The sequence below is a fragment of the Lacerta agilis genome, chromosome 1 (genome assembly GCF_009819535.1).
Source record: "Lacerta agilis isolate rLacAgi1 chromosome 1, rLacAgi1.pri, whole genome shotgun sequence".
In the NCBI taxonomy this organism is placed as follows: Eukaryota; Metazoa; Chordata; class Lepidosauria; order Squamata; family Lacertidae; genus Lacerta; species Lacerta agilis.
The window spans coordinates 111919004-111936308 of record NC_046312.1 but is presented as its reverse complement, the minus strand read 5'-3'; the positions used below and the strand labels follow the sequence as shown (position 1 = coordinate 111936308).

Here is a 17305-nt window from a genome sequence, read left to right as displayed (position 1 = left end):
TTTTTCTTCTTGTTGTTTCAAGAAATAAGTATAAGCTAAACAAGCTATAGCTTTGGGCCCCACTCTCTTGGGGGGCCACCAAAAAAATTAAAGAAAAAACCCCCCTGTACATTTCCAAAATATAAGATAAAAAATAAAATAAAACCTACATACAGCAACAGTGTTTTGTGTTGTGTAGGCTCCTATGATAAGTAATAGGCCCCACCTGCTAGCCTGCTCCCTAAAATATCACTCCCATGCTCATTTCTATACATACAGTGGTACCTTTGTTCTCAGACTTAATCCGTTCCGGAAGTCTGTTCCAAAACCAAAGCGTTCCAAAACCAAGGCGAGCTTTCCCATAGAAAGTAATACAAAATGGATTAATCCGTTCCAGACTTTTAAAAACAACTCCTAAAACAGCAATTTAACATGAATTTTACTATCTAACGAGACCATTGATCCATAAAATGAAAGCAATAATCAATGTACTGTACTACAAAATAAATAAAAGTATTGTAGATGATAAAAATTAAATTAAAAAATCTTATTACCTGCACTGATGAGGAAACAGCGACAGTTTGTTGTTGACAAAGGACAGCTAGACATATAAAGGGCCCCATTACCTTCAGTATCGTAGGGCCTCATCAAACCTAAATATGGCCTTGGGTGTCTGAACCTTGCTTTCTGTTAGCTTCTCTAACAGTGCCTCTGTCCAAATATATTTTACAGCTGCCAAAGTCTTGTGTTAAGTTTTGAGCCGTAAACCCCATGTTTTGTGCCACTCTCCAAACTGAGTAATTGGGGGCCATAAGGACACCCCCCAAAACCCAATCTTGTCCAGTTGACTCCAAACCAGCCTATATGTATTAATGATCATGGGGGACATTCCACTTTGGCACTGGTTTGGAGTCAGTTGGACGAGGTTGGGTTTTGGGGTGTCCCTATGGCCCCTGGTTTGAGTGTCAATTACTCAGATGGGGACGGGCGGCAGGTGAAAGTGGGGTTTGCGGCACAAAACTAACACAAAACTTTGGCACTGGTTTGTAGTCAGTCAGATAAGGTTGGATTTTGGGCATTAACTTGTGACCCCAATTTGTTTCGTCAAATACTCGGTTTGGGGGGATGGCACAAAACGCAGCACAAAACGGCACAAAACATTGGCGTCAGTTTGGGGCGATCCTGAATTTCAGGGTCACAGGTTAATGAAGCCGTTAAAAGTGACAGCTGTAAAAATTATTTGGACAGAGGCTCTGTTAGAGAAGCTAACAGAAAACAAAGTTCAGATACTCTATCTAATACTTTATAGTTCTTGAAACAAGAATAAGAAAAAATATTGTGATGGCCTGGGAGTCAGACTCTGATGCTGAACCTGAGGGATCCCAACCTGCACAGGATTCCCCGCCTCCAGAACCAGCTGAGCCGGGGCCAGGGCTTGAGCCTGAAGGATCCCCATCTGTGCTGGATCCCCAGGTGCAGGCATCAGCAGAGTCTGCTCTGGCTCCTGATGGGAGGGAGGACCCATTGCCTGCAGGTGCTCCACTCCCAGCCTCTTCAGAGGAAGCTGAGGCATCCCCTGGGTCCAGTAACCCACCAGCCTCTCCTGAGCTACAGAGGCTCAGGGCAGAGAGGCGAAGGGAGTTAAGTGTCTGCAGGAGGAGTGCTCGCCTCCAGGCCCGGAGGAGAGGCGAGTCTCCGGAGGATCGGGACCGCCCTAAGCATAGGGCCAGATAAAAGCCAGCCAGACCCAGCCCAAGTTGCGTGAGCAACTTAGTTGCAAGCGTGTGCTCAACCTGCAACCTTGTGCCTGGACGTGCCTTGGACCTTGACCTGCTCCCTGCCTTGCTCCCCGCCGGACTGACCTCCTTTGGACCCCTAGACCCAGGACTGGACTTGGACCTCGCTTCTTGGACAAACCCTTGGGGCCAGCACAGTTTGCTCACGCCACACCCGCACTCCCCCTTCGCTGGGGTGCGTTCGGGAGGAACTAGTAGCCATGGCTGACCAGGCGGCTGCGCTGGTGGCATTGGCCCAGGAGAACCAGGCCTTGACCCACACCGTGCAGCAGCTAAGCAATGTGGTTACGGCGCTTCAGCAGCGTTTGGATGCCTTACCGGCTCCTGGGGCCGCCGCCCCAGCTCCTGGCAAGTACCCGGTGGCCCTGCCAGAGAAATTTGATGGGTCCCCAGCCAGCTTTCCCATGTTTCTCGCCCAGGCCAAGCTGTATATTCAGGGGCGAGCTCGGGATTTCCCCGACGACCGCACCAAGGTGCACTTCCTGATCAGCTTGCTGAAGGACCAGGCGGCCAAGTGGGCGTTGCCGCTGCTCCGGCAAGACTCCCCCTTGCTGACAGACTATACGGGGTTTTGCAATCATCTGGAAACCACGTTCGCCAACCCTCAGAAGGGGAGTCAAGCCAATCGGGCAATTCGGCGGTTGAAACAGGGCAAGTCCACAGTGGCCACCTACGCCACGGAATTTCGGCTGCTGGCGCAGGACTTGACTTGGAACGACTCTGCACTGCGGGACCAGTATCTCGAGGGACTTTCAGACGAGATACTGGATCAGCTAGCCACGTTGGATCGCCCTGCCACACTGGATGCCCTCATCCAACGGAGTCTGCAGATAGACGATCGGTTGGAGGACCGTCGCCAGGCCCGGGGCCGCTGGCACTCTGGGCTCCCGGCGCCGGTGCTTCCCTGCAGTTCCGTGGCCAGAGCTGAGTCATTGGAGGAGCCGATGCAGCTCGGGGCAGCGCGGCCTCGCCTCTCCCCCTCGGAAAAGACTCGGCGTCGGGAGGGGAACCTGTGTCTCTACTGCGGTGGGAGTGGACACTACGCCCGAACCTGCCCTGAGAAACGCCAGCCACAGGGGAAACGGCCAACCCCAGTAGCCGATGGCCCAGGCTACCTGGGGTCCCAAGCATCGCATGATGGGCCCTCACCAGTGGAATTGCAACACCTCATGATACCGGTGCGTTTATACCCCCCCGGTGGACCCTGGATTCTCACCCACGCGCTGGTGGATTCGGGGGCAACCCGCTCCTATATGGACTCTGCCTTCGCCACTCAGCATCGGGTGCCGCTTCAGAACAAGCCGGAACCGGTACAGGTGGAGGCAATTGACGGACGGCTCCTGCGCTCGGGCGCTGTTACTCAGGAGACCCAGCCCTTGGTCCTGTGCTACCAGCAGCATCGGGAGGTGCGATCCCTGGACATTGCCACCATGCCCCGGTTTCCCCTGGTGCTCGGGATGGACTGGCTGGAGTCGCACAATGTTCAGATCGACTGGGTCAATCGGACTGTACGCTTCCCAGACCCGGGTTCCCATGCTCAGTCCGAGTTAGTAGCAGCTGCCCCCATGGGGCAGACTGTGTCAACGCTCCCTACCGTGTACCAGGACTATCTAGACGTGTTCGAGGAACAGGGAGCAGACCAGCTGCCGCCTCATCGGTCCTTCGACTGCGGCATAGACCTACAGCCTGGGGCGCCCCTGCCTGTGAGCCGCCTATATTCTCTTTCGGAGCCAGAGCGTGAAGCCTTGCAGGACTTCCTTCGCAAGAACCTGGAACGCGGGTTCATTAGGCCCTCTACCTCACCCACTGCCGCTCCTGTACTCTTCGTTAAGAAGAAGTGTGGGGAGCTTCGCCTCTGCCATGACTACCGGGCCCTGAATAAGATCACCATCCCAGACCGGTACCCCTTGCCCCTTATTGCAGAGTTGCTGGAGCGGGTGCAGGGGGCGCAAATGTTCACCAAACTGGACCTCCGAGGGGCCTACAACTTGATTCGGATCCGTGCCGGGGACGAATGGAAGACGGCATTCGGGACCCGGTATGGGCAGTTTGAATACCTGGTTATGCCGTTCGGATTATGCAACGCGCCCGCCGTGTTTCAACGGTACATCAACCACGTGTTCCAGGACTTGCTAGACAAATACGTGGTGGTGTACCTAGATGATATTCTGATATATTCCTGTGACCCAGCTCGTCACGAGAGTCATGTTCGGTCCGTGTTGCAGCGCTTGCGGGAGCACCGTCTGTACGCCAAGCTCAGCAAGTGCGAGTTCCACCAGCGGTCCGTGGACTTCCTTGGACACCGACTCTCCCCTGACGGGGTGCAGATGGACCCTGGGAAGGTGGCTGCGGTTCGAGAGTGGGCAGCTCCCCGGAACCGCAAGGACTTACAGCGGTTCCTAGGGTTCGCCAACTATTACCGGACCTTCATTGCAGATTATGCTCATCGCACCACCCCATTAACCCGACTGCTGCGCCCCAAGACGCCCTTCTCCTGGGATGAGGAGGCTGAAGTGGCATTTCAGGGGTTGAAAGCCTGTTTCCAGAGGGCGCCGATTTTACAGCATCCTGATCCCTCTCGTCCCTTCGTGGTGGAGACTGATGCCTCCAGTACGGCTCTCGGTGCCATCCTGTCTCAGCAACACGGACCCGATGCGCCGCTGTTACCCTGCGCCTACTACTCCCGGCAGCTCCTTCCGGCGGAGCGTAACTATACCGTGTGGGAGCGGGAACTACTGGCCATCAAGGTGGCCTTTGAGGTCTGGCGCCATCATCTTGAGGGGGCACGACACCCGGTGGAAGTGAGAACGGACCACCGGAATCTGGAGTACCTCCAGACCACCCGCAAGTTGAACCAAAGGCAGATCCGGTGGGCGCTGTTTTTCTCCCGGTTCCAGTTCCGGATCCGCTACATCCCTAGCTCCCAAAACCGGAAAGCGGATGCCCTGTCCCGGAAACCCGAGGATGTTGCAGACACTGTACAGCAGGCAGTACCAACGACTATCTTACCACCAGCCGCATTCCTGGCCACTCAGGAGGCCAAGCCGCTGCAGGCTCGGGTGCGAGAACAGCAACGGGTCGACGCTTGGGCTCAGGAACGGCTCCAGGAACTGTCTGACGGGTCATGCCCTCGATATCCGGGGCTGGCCCTGCACCAGGGCCTACTGCTGCACCAGGGTCGTCTATACATCCCACCAGGACCATTGCGGGCTGAGGTTCTCCAGATGTCCCACGATGCCCCAGCAGCAGGGCACTTTGGGCGGTACCGGACCACCCATCTGGTAAGCCGGGAATTCTGGTGGCCCCGCCTGAAGGCTGATGTGGCACGTTACGTTGCTGGTTGCGATGTCTGCCGGCGGGCCAAGGGCCCTACCGGGCGACCCCCCGGTCTGCTCCAGCCATTACCAGTCCCACCGCGTCCCTGGCACACGGTCTCGCTGGACTTTGTGGTGGACTTGCCCCCATCTCGTCACTGTACCTGCCTCCTGGTTTTCACAGACCATTTCACTAAGATGGTGCACTGTGCCCCCTGCCCGTCCATACCCACAGCTAAGGAAACGGCTCAACTGTACCTGCAGCACATCTTCCGCCTGCATGGCCTGCCCGAGCGTGTGGTTTCTGACCGCGGTGTCCAGTTCACATCCCACTTCTGGCGAGCCCTGCACCAGACCCTTGGGACGGAGGTCTGTCTATCTTCGGCCCACCACCCGCAGACCGACGGCCAGACGGAACGGGCAAATGCGGTGCTGGAGCAGTACCTCCGGTGTTACTGCAGCTTCCAGCAGGATGACTGGGTCGATCATTTGCCATTGGCGGAATTCGCCTACAACAATGCAGTGAACGCCTCCACCCAGCAGACCCCGTTCCAGGCCTCCTACGGCTACCATCCACGTTTGTTCCCGGACGTGCTGCCAGCTTCCGCGGTCCCCGCAGTGACAGACTGGCTTCAGGAGCTTCAGTCCCAGCAACAATTATTGATGGAGCAACTGCGCCAGGCCAAGGATGCATACAAGGCCCAGGCAGACCGACATCGTCAGGAGGGGCCAGAACTCCGTGTTGGCGATCGGGTGTGGCTCTCTACCCGTCACCTGCACCCTTCTCGGCCCTCACGAAAGCTGGATGCACGGTTTGCCGGCCCATTCACCATCACTGCGCGGGTGTCGCCGGTGGCGTTTCGCCTCCAGTTACCTCCATCGCTCAAGGTTCACCCAGTATTCCACCGGTCCCTACTAAGTCCAGTCGCCCCGCCCGACGAGTTCCACCCAGACAATCCACGACCGCAGCCAGTTTTGGTTGAGGGGGAACCTGAGTACGAGGTGGAGCGCATTCTCGACTCACGATACCGCAGGGGGAAGCTCCAATACCTCATCGACTGGAAGGGGTATGGGCCTGAGGATCGTTCATGGGAACCAGCGGAAAACATCCACGCACCTGCCTGCCTCCGTGATTTCCATGCAGCTTACCCCAGCAAGCCTGGTCCGGCCCCTCGGTTGAGGGGGAGGCCTGGGAGGGGGGATGGTGTGATGGCCTGGGAGTCAGACTCTGATGCTGAACCTGAGGGATCCCAACCTGCACAGGATTCCCCGCCTCCAGAACCAGCTGAGCCGGGGCCAGGGCTTGAGCCTGAAGGATCCCCACCTGTGCTGGATCCCCAGGTGCAGGCATCAGCAGAGTCTGCTCTGGCTCCTGATGGGAGGGAGGACCCATTGCCTGCAGGTGCTCCACTCCCAGCCTCTTCAGAGGAAGCTGAGGCATCCCCTGGGTCCAGTAACCCACCAGCCTCTCCTGAGCTACAGAGGCTCAGGGCAGAGAGGCGAAGGGAGTTAAGTGTCTGCAGGAGGAGTGCTCGCCTCCAGGCCCGGAGGAGAGGCGAGTCTCCGGAGGATCGGGACCGCCCTAAGCATAGGGCCAGATAAAAGCCAGCCAGACCCAGCCCAAGTTGCGTGAGCAACTTAGTTGCAAGCGTGTGCTCAACCTGCAACCTTGTGCCTGGACGTGCCTTGGACCTTGACCTGCTCCCTGCCTTGCTCCCCGCCGGACTGACCTCCTTTGGACCCCTAGACCCAGGACTGGACTTGGACCTCGCTTCTTGGACAAACCCTTGGGGCCAGCACAAATATTAATGGATATATTTGTCAGTTTTCTTAATACAGATTTATGTTAATACTTTCTGCCTAAGCATTTTTCTCACATTAAATAAAAAAAGAGTCCATGACTACCAGAAGACATAGTGAACAAGGAAACATCAAACAGAAACAGTACAACCCTATGCAATGTACGCATTTTCTATCTAAGAAGTCCCACAATGTTCACCTATTCGGCTTATATCCAGATAATTGCAGGTAGGGTTGCAGTCTTACAAGATCCCACAAAACCTGGGTACTGTGATATCCTCGGATACTCTCCCCTCCTGGACTGCTAAGGCCTCCTCTGTTCCTCCTAGCTTTATATTCTAGAAAATGGGGGTGGCTTTTTTGTTTGTTTTGCTGTGGAGGGGGTTGTCTGCATTTAGTCTGCGTCTTGCAAAGCGGGATGTGGGGTGTCTTATGCTGTTTGGTGAGGTTCAGCATCATCTGTTTTTCCTCTCTGAACAATATGACCTATTCTAAGTATTGTATGTAAGAATGAAGCTCATTTTTAAATTGAAATACAAATTGATCAGAATCTAGTTTCCCCACCCCAATAACCTCCCAAGCACTACAGCAACGTGATCCAATGGTGACCAGAATCTATACATATCTAATGGTCCTTGCCCTTGACTTCATTCAGATCAATTGCATTGGCCAGCTCTTTTTATTTTACTCTAGCAGAATTCTGCAGAGTGCTGAGCAGGTCCCTCGTCCATTGATTTCACTGAAAAGTTGGCCTGAATAAAACACCACTACTGAAGTGTGTTGGTTCACTTTTCTCAAGGACAACAGCTCTCTGATGGAAGTCTATAGCGTGACTTGCCATGTTCTTGGCATCTTCTGCTTTTTGCAATTCCTGGCAGACAGGGGAGGTACCGGTAGGTTTATTGAGCTCATAGTGATAGGAGCTCTGCTAGGCTGTGTTTGGTTTGGTGGGTCATAAGTTGTATATACCTCCATAGGCAGAAGATTGAACCAAATCCACCTTTTGCTCTGTTCTGTGGTCTATTATTGAATTCCTTCCTTCCTTCCTTCCTTCCTTCCTTCCTGTGAACCAACCCTGAAAACTTTGTTTTAAACAAAATAAAGTACGGTATATTGAAATGTCTGGTCAGGGACATGCATACGAAAACAGAAGACCGTTAACACTTGTTTTGTTAGGAGACAGCACCTGAAAATACCAACTTTTATTTGACTTTTTGAAGGTAATGTCTTAAAGAGCAAATGCTAGGACAATAAACATCAGATGTAACACAAGAGTGGTGCAAACTGGGAATTATCTGGACATCACAGAGGCTGCAATGTTTCATGAAGAGGTTGCTTTTTTCAAGTATGCAATGAGATCTGCCCTTTCATTACTCTTTTTAATGCCAGCAAAAATCATTTTCGTCCCAGGAATGTATTTCTTAGGATCCTCCAAATATTCCATCAGTGTGCTTTCACTCCAGACAATACCTGGAAAATTTAGAAAGTGGTGAAATACCAATTTCTAATCCCATGACTGTTTCACCAATTGGTGTCACCTTTACTTAGAGAGATTTCAAAATTTATTGGAACATATATAAAGGAAAATATTCTTGAACAGCTTATGTTCTTAATTCCAAAGGTTAAAAAAAGGATTAGAAAGAATGTCAAACAAAAGCCAGTTTTCATTATTATTTGCACACATTTAATACTTAGCAATGTATCTGGCATTCTATTTACTTTTGACTCACTTTTTAATAATCAAACTTAGATTCATGAAGTAGAGCATCTATATGTCCTAGAGACAAGTTGTGTCACTTTGAACAAGGTACAGTGGTACCTCGGTTTAAGAACAGCCCTGTTTACAAACTCTTCGGTATAAGAACTCCACAAAATCGGAAGTAGAGTTCTGGTTAGCGAACTTTACCTCAGTGTAAAAATGGAGGCCAAACAGTGGAAGGACACCGGCGGCGGGAGGCCTCATTAGGGAAAGCGTGCCTCGGTTTAAGAACGGCTTTGGTTTAAGAACGGACTTCCGGACAAGAAAAAAATATATTTTTCTGGTTTTCCTCCTCTAAAAGCCCCGTTTTTTTGAGGATCAGCTAAAGGTTTTGCAGCTTTTTTTGCAAAGGGAAAAGCCCTGGTTTTTTTGAGGATCAGCTAAAAGTTTTACAGCTTTTTTGAAAAGGGAAAAAACCTGTTTTTTTGAGGATCAGCTAAAAGTTTTGCAGCTTTTTTGCAAAGGGGGAAAAGCAAAGCTGCTTTTGCAAAGGGGGGAAAGCAAAGAGGAAAAGCCCCATTTTAATGGGGTTCAACTCACATTTCTGCAGCTTCTAAAGGAAAGGGAGCATTTTCTACAGTTTCCAGACAGATAATCTAATCAGCCAGTCACATGTTGCTGGGGAAACAAACAACCTCCCTCTGCAGCACATTCAACAAAGGAGGGCGGGGCATGAAGGCTGGGCTGAAAGGGAGCGGGGACTCTTGATCTGTTGCTGATCAGCTGCTGAGCAGGGTCCTTTCAACACCCCCTTTTCTCTTTGTAAAATAAAAAGCATGATCCTCTTTTGGCCCCTGGGCAATTCAGCTCCACGGACCACCATTTGCTTCATAAGATGCACAGATTTCCCCCCTTACTTTTTAGGAGGAAAAAAGTGCATCTTATGGAGCGAAAAATACTGTAAGCTGATTTCCTTGGAACTTTGTTCCAAGTAAGTATGCTTAGAACAGAAGCTCAAGCATATCTGTAAAACAGAGGCCCTCCATTCTGCTCCCCAAAATGTGGAAATATGCATGCACACTTGCAGCGAATTATCTGAGGCAAGCCAGTCCTAAAGGTATGCTAGAAAATAAGCTGGGGTGTCTAAAATAAAAGCCATGTCCAAGCAGCTGGCAATAAGCATGTGCATCCTAGCCTCTGAGTGCCAGAACAAAACCTGGTATCTATAGCTATTAGCATAGATGGCTGTTAGAAGAAGTTCAAGAGGAGATGGGCAAGTCAGCCAGTTTCAGGAGACACGTGTCCAGCCTGCAGTTAGCCTTATCAGAATAATACAGTTAATTGAAAATCCAAGGATACTAGCAGTCTAATCCATTTGCTTTAAGCTGTCACAGAGAGGGGCAGTGTGATGCATTGGTTAGCGTTAGACTAGAAATTGCTAGACCAGGGCTCAGCCATGAAATTCACTGGGCCAGTTATCCTATCTCACCCTTACCTACCACACAGGGAAGTTCTGTGGATAAAATAGGGGAGAGTGAACCATGCACACCAGCATGAACTGCTTGCAGAAAAGGGAGCATATAAATGTAATAAATAACAATACAGTATAGATTGTATGCAGCTAATTATTCCCAGAGCCGACCCACTGAAAACAATGGGCCTATTCTGGAGTGTATCATTAACACAGCAAATAGCATTTGACACCAGGAAGTCTCTGGAAACCTACTAAAAACAAAGAAACGCCTGCAGTGCCAATCTGGCTCCTGGCCATCCCAAATCAGCCTTACAATGCTGCATAGAGCCAGGGCCATCATTAGTCCTGCCTCCATCCCCACTGGTACCAAACGAGGGCCAGTAATGCAGCTCATGCTCTGGTGCTGTGGTTCTGGCACATTAGGGGCTCTGTGAGATTGATCCCATGAGTGTCCATGCAATGACTGGACCATAAAACTTACAGTGCACAAGTTGTTAAATCCAAACTAGAGGTTCAAATTTATATTCTTTATATAAAACCAGAAGAATATTGTCAGAATGTATTTCCAAGAGTTGCAAAGTAATCTCTCAGTTAAGTTCTTCCCTTCTCTAACTTTGGATCGTGTTTATTCAGCGATACTGCAAGCAACTGATTATCCGATCCCCCCTCCCTCTTTTTTACCTTTGTTCTTGTTTGCGTCTGAATAAGAAAATCCTGCAGCTTGTCCTGTTTTTCGGCCAAAGAGACCCCAAAGATTTGGGCCGGTCTTGTGCTTTCCACCTTTTTCAGCTGTATGACACTGAGAACATTTTTGAACAAAGATCTTTTTACCCTTTTCAAAATCACCCATGGCAATCTATGAAAAAGAAATGCGGGAAAATAAAACTACAATGTGTTTGAAATGATTCCCTCTTTTTTTTTTAGCACACTTGTTTCTCAACGCATGTTTAAATTTGAAAGGAAGAAAGCAAAGGAAAACATATTATTTTGTGGTAATGGTAGTGTAATGGAACACTGGAAGTACTATTGTTGAATAGAAAGCTAACAATTTGATCCTACACATATTAACTAATAAGGAAATCCTACAGATCTCAGTGAGATATACTTCCAAGTAAGTGTGTACACAAGATAGTGCCCACAGGCTAGCCTTGAGATCACTTACCTAAACATATAGAGAGGGGAGGGATTTACTTCTTAATAAATATGGACAGCATAGATGGCTCTCCTGGTTTTCAGACAGAAGTCATTTGCCTATGTTCTTTTCTCTGCTTATGGAATGCTTACAATGGACATCTGCTTAGTGTGAATTTTAAATTGTACATCACTGGTTTATATGCTGTCACTTGTTTATATGATAGCTGAGGTTTGATGGAAGGGGGCAAGACAAAAAAGGGTCCTGTAGTTGACTCATCTGCTTCAAACCTATTATTTTTGCACACGGACCATCGAACCACCGCCCATGCCTTGAGTGCACCATAAAAAGAACAGGTGATTTGGAAAATGACGGTGGCTTTGGGAAGCTCTACTGAGAAATCATAAGGATCCATGAGGATCCTACATGCTTCTGCATGGAAGCAATGCTCAGTGGGTTGCCTATGAAAGATTGCTAGTCCCAGCACATGGCCAATATACAGGAAATTATATAAGTAGGTGCTCTGTGGAGTGGGGGAGCTCCATACCTATGCCTGAAGTGGAACTGAAGGACTAAGCCTTTAAACAAGAGGGTTAAACGTTTCTGGCCACCCAGCCTAATATTTATTGGAAAAGAAATAAATGTGTATGCATGTGTACAGTAAATAAATAAATGCTCACTCTCATGTGGAATAAGCATAATATACTGTACCTGCTCAAAGCTGACTGAATGGGTGCGATATAAACTGGATAACAAAGTATTATGGAGGATTAGATGCTTTACAATAAGAATAAAATGAAAGTAGGGGAGCAGGGTTTCTCCCCTGAGATTCCTGCCAAGTTTCTGTGTGTTGAAAAACTATTAACACTTTATGGTGGGTTTTTGTTTTTTTTAAACCCATTCTAATACAATGATTTTATATTTCCCACTTTTTCTGTATTTGACATTGTTTTTAATCACAACATTTAATGCTGCACTTAATGTAGTATACTGTGTTTTATGTGTTCAGTTTTCTTCCTACCTTCTCTACTGGTTATTAAGATATACCTTTCTATCTATATCTAGATATATTACACACACACACACACTCGTGTGCAATAAGCATGATATAAATATCTGCTCAAGGCCGACTGCTGGAAGGAATGGGCGCGATATAAACCAAATAACGAAACGTTATTGAGGACTAGGCGCTTTACAACAAGAATAAAATGAAAGAAGGGGAGCGGGATTTCTCCCCGTTCCCTGTATCTCTTCCTACCACTGCCTACCTTCAGTCCAGACTACGACAGGGCCCAGCCCCTACCCCTCACCGCTAACAAGCCAGTTTTCAACGCGACGCGTGACTGTCTCAACTTGATCACACTTCTGGTGACAGACGCCGCCAAGGCGGACAAAGGTTTTTAACGTGTCACAATACAGCTGCCCAATCACAAGCCACCATCGGCGGACGTTCTGGGTGATTGGTGCTTTCTGTTGTGGGAGGGGCCGTTCTGCTTCGGAAGGCCAAGACTTCCTGCCTGTGGGGGGGGGGGGGAAAATGAGCCAGTGCACATTCAACAGTTGGTGGTGGGAGATGGAGCCAAGCTATTGGCTCTCGCCGTAGCCAATAGGGCTCCTTTCTCTGCTGTCCTCCCCGCCCCTTGGTGTTACGGTTAAAACGCGCAGAGACCATTTCTGTTTGTTTGACCCTTGCGAGAGCAGGGCCTTTATCTCCTCCTTATCGCGAAGGGGCGCTGTGTGTTTGATTTCCCTCCGCGGTGAGCGGCACCACAGAGATGCGGGTGTTGAAGGAGAACAGACACGACAGCCCGAGGCCCAGCTTCCAGTTTCCACCCAAGATGGTGGCAGCAATGTCTGGTCACCTCCGATATTGGAAGCGACGGCAGCCGTTTGTCCCTGGCGTGAAATAAATGTGAATTCCCACCCTCACCCGACAATTGCCTGCTTGTGGTGACGGGCAGAGATGTGTCTGTCAAAGGACGGCCCGCTGAGATCCAGATTATCTCGCTAGTGGCTAGACTTGCCTCAAGGCTGCCCTCAGCTCACAGGCTTGTCTGGCCATGGAAGTGAGGAAAGATCAGCGCTTGTTGCCGACCTCTTAAGCCCCTGAAGTGATTCCTACGTCGTTAACTTTCTTGCCCCTTGTCAAAGAACGGAACTTGTCCCAGTACTCCCAAGACAAAAACAAGATTCAGTGTACTGTTAGACAAGAGGAAGTGTTCTGCAACGCAGCTAGTGTGAAATTGGATCAGGCTTGCTTTTCTCTACATGGCTGCTGAGTCCCCTGCTCTCCTATACAGACAAGCCTCAAAGGTCTATGTCTTGGAAACTAGATTTAATAATTTCATCAGGTGTTTCTGAAAACTTAATGCGGAGACCTAGACCTTTATTTCTGTATTTATTTTTTTAAAGGACTTCCTTCTTTAAAAGGCAAAGTTTTTAATCTGCAAACCCTGCTTAGAACAAATTGCTGGCATTTCCTTAAGTCTTGCTACCTACACAGCATCCGTGAGTATCACGCAAAATAATATAAAAGTCTTGTGAAAATGGAAAGTTTCCACATTTTGCATCTATTTAGGACCATATGTAAATGAAAATTTAGCTCCACGCTGTTACATTATCCATGAAATAAAAGCACTGAAGCTTTATTCTTCTGTACTTAAGGTCTCATGCTATATTTACTCCAGCATGGTTGCTGTAATGGTCAATTCAGTTCACAAGCTGCCCTTTCTCCTCCTTAACCTTTCAATTCAAGCCACAATTAATAAAAAAGAGACTAATTTTAATTAAACCTGGCTTCTCTAATACATAAGGCAGGCGTGGCTAACCTGTGGCCCTCCAGATGTTTCTGAACTACAATGTCCATCAGCCAACGGCCAGTAATAAGCTTCACAACTACCCTTGGAAATGGGAACCTTGGACAAGTCACTTAGCTCACACTACCACAGATTGTGAGGGTAATGGCGGGACCCCTGTGATTGCTGTCTTGAGTTCTTTGAAGGAATATGAGTATTAAAATGTGAGAACTATCCAGTGATGTAATGCCTCCAGTTCTTAATTCTCTAGGAAGGATAAAAAATGAGTGGGAAATGAAAAGGGACACAGAAGTGAACTCAGAAGGCAGGGAGCTATGTGATTTAGGCTTTTTGCATTTAAACCATCCTAGGATGCTCTTCCCTGTTTTCATCAGGAGCAAAGACAATATTTATCTCTTCTCCCTTTTGCTGTTTATTCATAGGCCTCTTCATTGTATTCTTTCTTTTTGGAACAATTTCATACCCTCAAACATTTCTCTGATGAAAATAAGAACGTCCTATTATTATTATATTGGGGACGCGGGTGGCGCTATGGTCTAAACCACTGAGCCTTGGGCTTGCCAATCAGAAGTTCGGCGGTTCGAATCCCCGCGACAGGGTGAGCTCGGTCCCAGCTCCTGCCAACCTAGCAGTTCAAAAGCATGTCAAAATGCAAGAAGATGAATAGGTACTGCTTCGGCGGGAAGGTAAACGGCCTTTTCGTGTGCTGCTCTGATCCGCCAGAAGCGGCTTGATCATGCTGGCCACATGACCTGGAAGCTGTATGCTGGCTCCCTCGGCCAGTAAAGTGAGGAGCACCGCAACCCCAGAGTCGTCCACGACTGGACCTAATGGTCAGGGGTACCTTTACCTTTACTTCTTCTTCTTCTTCTTCTTCTTCTTCTTCTTCTTCTTCTTCTTCTTCTTCTTCTTCTTCTTCCCCACCCATCTGACTGGATTGCCCCAGCCACTCTGGGTGGCTTCCAACATATACAGTATAAAAACATAATAAAACATTAAACATTAAAAAGACTTCCCTATACACACCTGTCTTCAAAAGGTTGTATCTCCTTGGCCTGGGGGGGGGGGTCTCATAGAACTCCACACCCTCCTACATTTCTCTGATGAAAATAAGGGTGCCCTACCATACCCTCCTATATTTCTCTGATGAACATTTTTCTGGGACATTCCAGGATCAGATAAAAAAACTGGAACAGCTTCTGTAAATCTGGGACTGTCCATGGAAAATAGGGACATGGAGGGCCTGCAATTTCTGTTCTCATTTTAAGCTTTCTCTTTACCTTTTTGGTTCATTATTACTACTTAACAGAAATAACACTTCCCCCCTCCCCTTTCTCTTTTCTCCTGCTGTCTTTTCTCTTACTGCTAAATCTCTCTGGAGAACTAAGTTGTTTTGCTTGTGGTATGTTTAGTATTTCCTTACTTTCATAGCCTAGCAGTGCTGCTGCTGGTTAATCCTTGTCTAGGCATCCTCAGGAGAAAGGTAGTGGCCAAATTAATTTAGCTGTCACCCATAGTTTCATTCCAACATTAGTCACGTGCAAATCAGACCAGGAGTGGACCACCTTAGGCCCAAGTGCCAAATGTGGCCCTCTAGGCCCCTCAGAACTCCCCCCAGGCCGCACACCTTAAGATAAGACATCAAACTTAAAAAACTTCCCTAAACAATGCTGCCTTCAGATTTTGATGTCTTATAAAAGTCAAATACTGGTAGTTGTTTATTTCCTTGGCATCTGATGGGAGGGCTGGTGCAACTACCAAGAAGGCCCTCTGCAAGAAGGTGGAGGCCAGTGATGTTAGCGTTGTAGCATCCAATAATGATGGCTCTCCTGCACTGGACAAAGGCTTTTCTGTTCTCCCAGGCCTTATAACATAGTCTGTATTTTAATGCTGACTGGTCGGTTTTTAGCCCTTCTCAGCTCTTTTATGAGTAGGTTCTTTCACACAGCTTGTTCTGCTCTTGCTATTTTCTGTGGGATTTAAAAAATATTGTATTTGTTTCATATTGCCCTCCATTTATATATATATATATATATTTTAAAAACCTGTTTGTTGTATAGAGAACACGCATTACAAGGCGATGGACAAATGCAAATAATATTTTGAAAGAGAGCATAACAATTTCACTCCTTACTGTGCAAAGCTCTGTTATAATCCAGCAGAGGTCACTAGTGTCCAGGGTCTTAATATATAACGTATACTTCCAACAGGGCAAATTAACAATTGTATTCTGGTATATCCAATATTTTTTGCAGGTAGTTAATGCAATATTTTGCCAAAGACGCACGTGTAGATATACTGATATGAACTCTTGAGTTTCTTTTGTGGCAGAAGTCTTAGGTGAAATGTACTGCTGGACAAATAGGTTTATTTCTGGGCAGACTACAAATTTAGGTGCTGCTTATCACAGGTTGATGCTCCTCCTCTTCCTCTGTTTTCCACATTTTATTCAGAATTGGGTTACTCAAACTGTTCCAAATAGAACAATTCTAATTTTAAACTGCAATGTGGGTTTTAAGCCTTTAATAACTTTCCCTCAGAACCTTTTTTCAGTTCCTCTTTTAGGAGGTGTTAAGCTAATTATGATTATGCAATTTCTTGACTAAATAGGATAAGGCAGCAATGATGAGCAACAAAATGAGCAAGAGATGAAGGGAAGGGATGCCATCCAAGTAAATAAAAGAAAGGGAAAAGGTGGACAATCAAAGGGAAAATAGAGCATATAAGTATCTTAGAACCCATGTTGGTAAGTGAGTAGTACATACATTAAGAAGCTTAAGGAATCAAAATAGGTCAAGGTGGCTTTTTATGACAAAACTACAGTGTGTCATGAATTATCCAAGCTCACAAAATGACTCCACTGCACACACAAACCCTCAGAATTACCTTCAGTGACCAGAGTGCTTTATGAGCACAAGACACAAGGTCAACCTATGGTGGCAATGGGTGGGAGGAGGGCACACCACACGTCATTGTAGATGCGGCCAAACTGAGTGCGGCCGAAATGTAAAAGGGGACTTGGTGAGAGCAGAGCATTCCCAGTAATCACAGCAGTCTGTCCTATGGAAGAATTGAGCCGTGAGCCAGGATCACAGTGTTCCCCTAGCACAGTGGAACAAACAAAATATCTCCTACGGTCAGATATTTTTCTTCCAGGACTTACTTCCTGGACACAAAAAGCATTTGACGGACATGTTTAGAGATGCTGGTCCAGAACAAACATAGTAACGTAAGGGAGCACTGTAAGAACAGGCGTGCCAAAGCACACAATGGGTGACATCTGTTTCCTACTGTG

At 48.0% G+C, this 17305-nt stretch overlaps 1 protein-coding gene across 1 annotated transcript; it reads right to left on the bottom strand.

The window, feature by feature from the left end:
• Positions 1–8072: 8072 nt before the first annotated feature.
• LOC117056795 (cytochrome c, testis-specific) lies at positions 8073–12547 on the bottom strand. The gene is made up of 3 exons (XM_033167448.1): positions 12463–12547; positions 10744–10918; positions 8073–8359 (listed from the first exon to the last, which is right to left on the bottom strand). The coding sequence occupies exons 2-3, from the start codon at positions 10910–10912 to the stop codon at positions 8211–8213; spliced, it is 318 nt and encodes a 105-aa protein (XP_033023339.1). The 5' UTR covers positions 10913–10918; positions 12463–12547; the 3' UTR covers positions 8073–8210.
• Between the last annotated feature and the right edge of the window lie 4758 nt (positions 12548–17305).

Excerpts from the sequence above, each read along its gene's own strand:
- LOC117056795 (XM_033167448.1), bottom strand. The coding sequence starts at position 10,912 with ATGGGTGATTTTGAAAAGGGTAAAAAGATCTTTGTTCAAAAATGTTCT. Across the intron at positions 8,360-10,743 it reads AGACGCAAACAAGAACAAAG|GTATTGTCTGGAGTGAAAGC; the intron begins GTAAAAAAGAGG and ends TAAATTTTCCAG.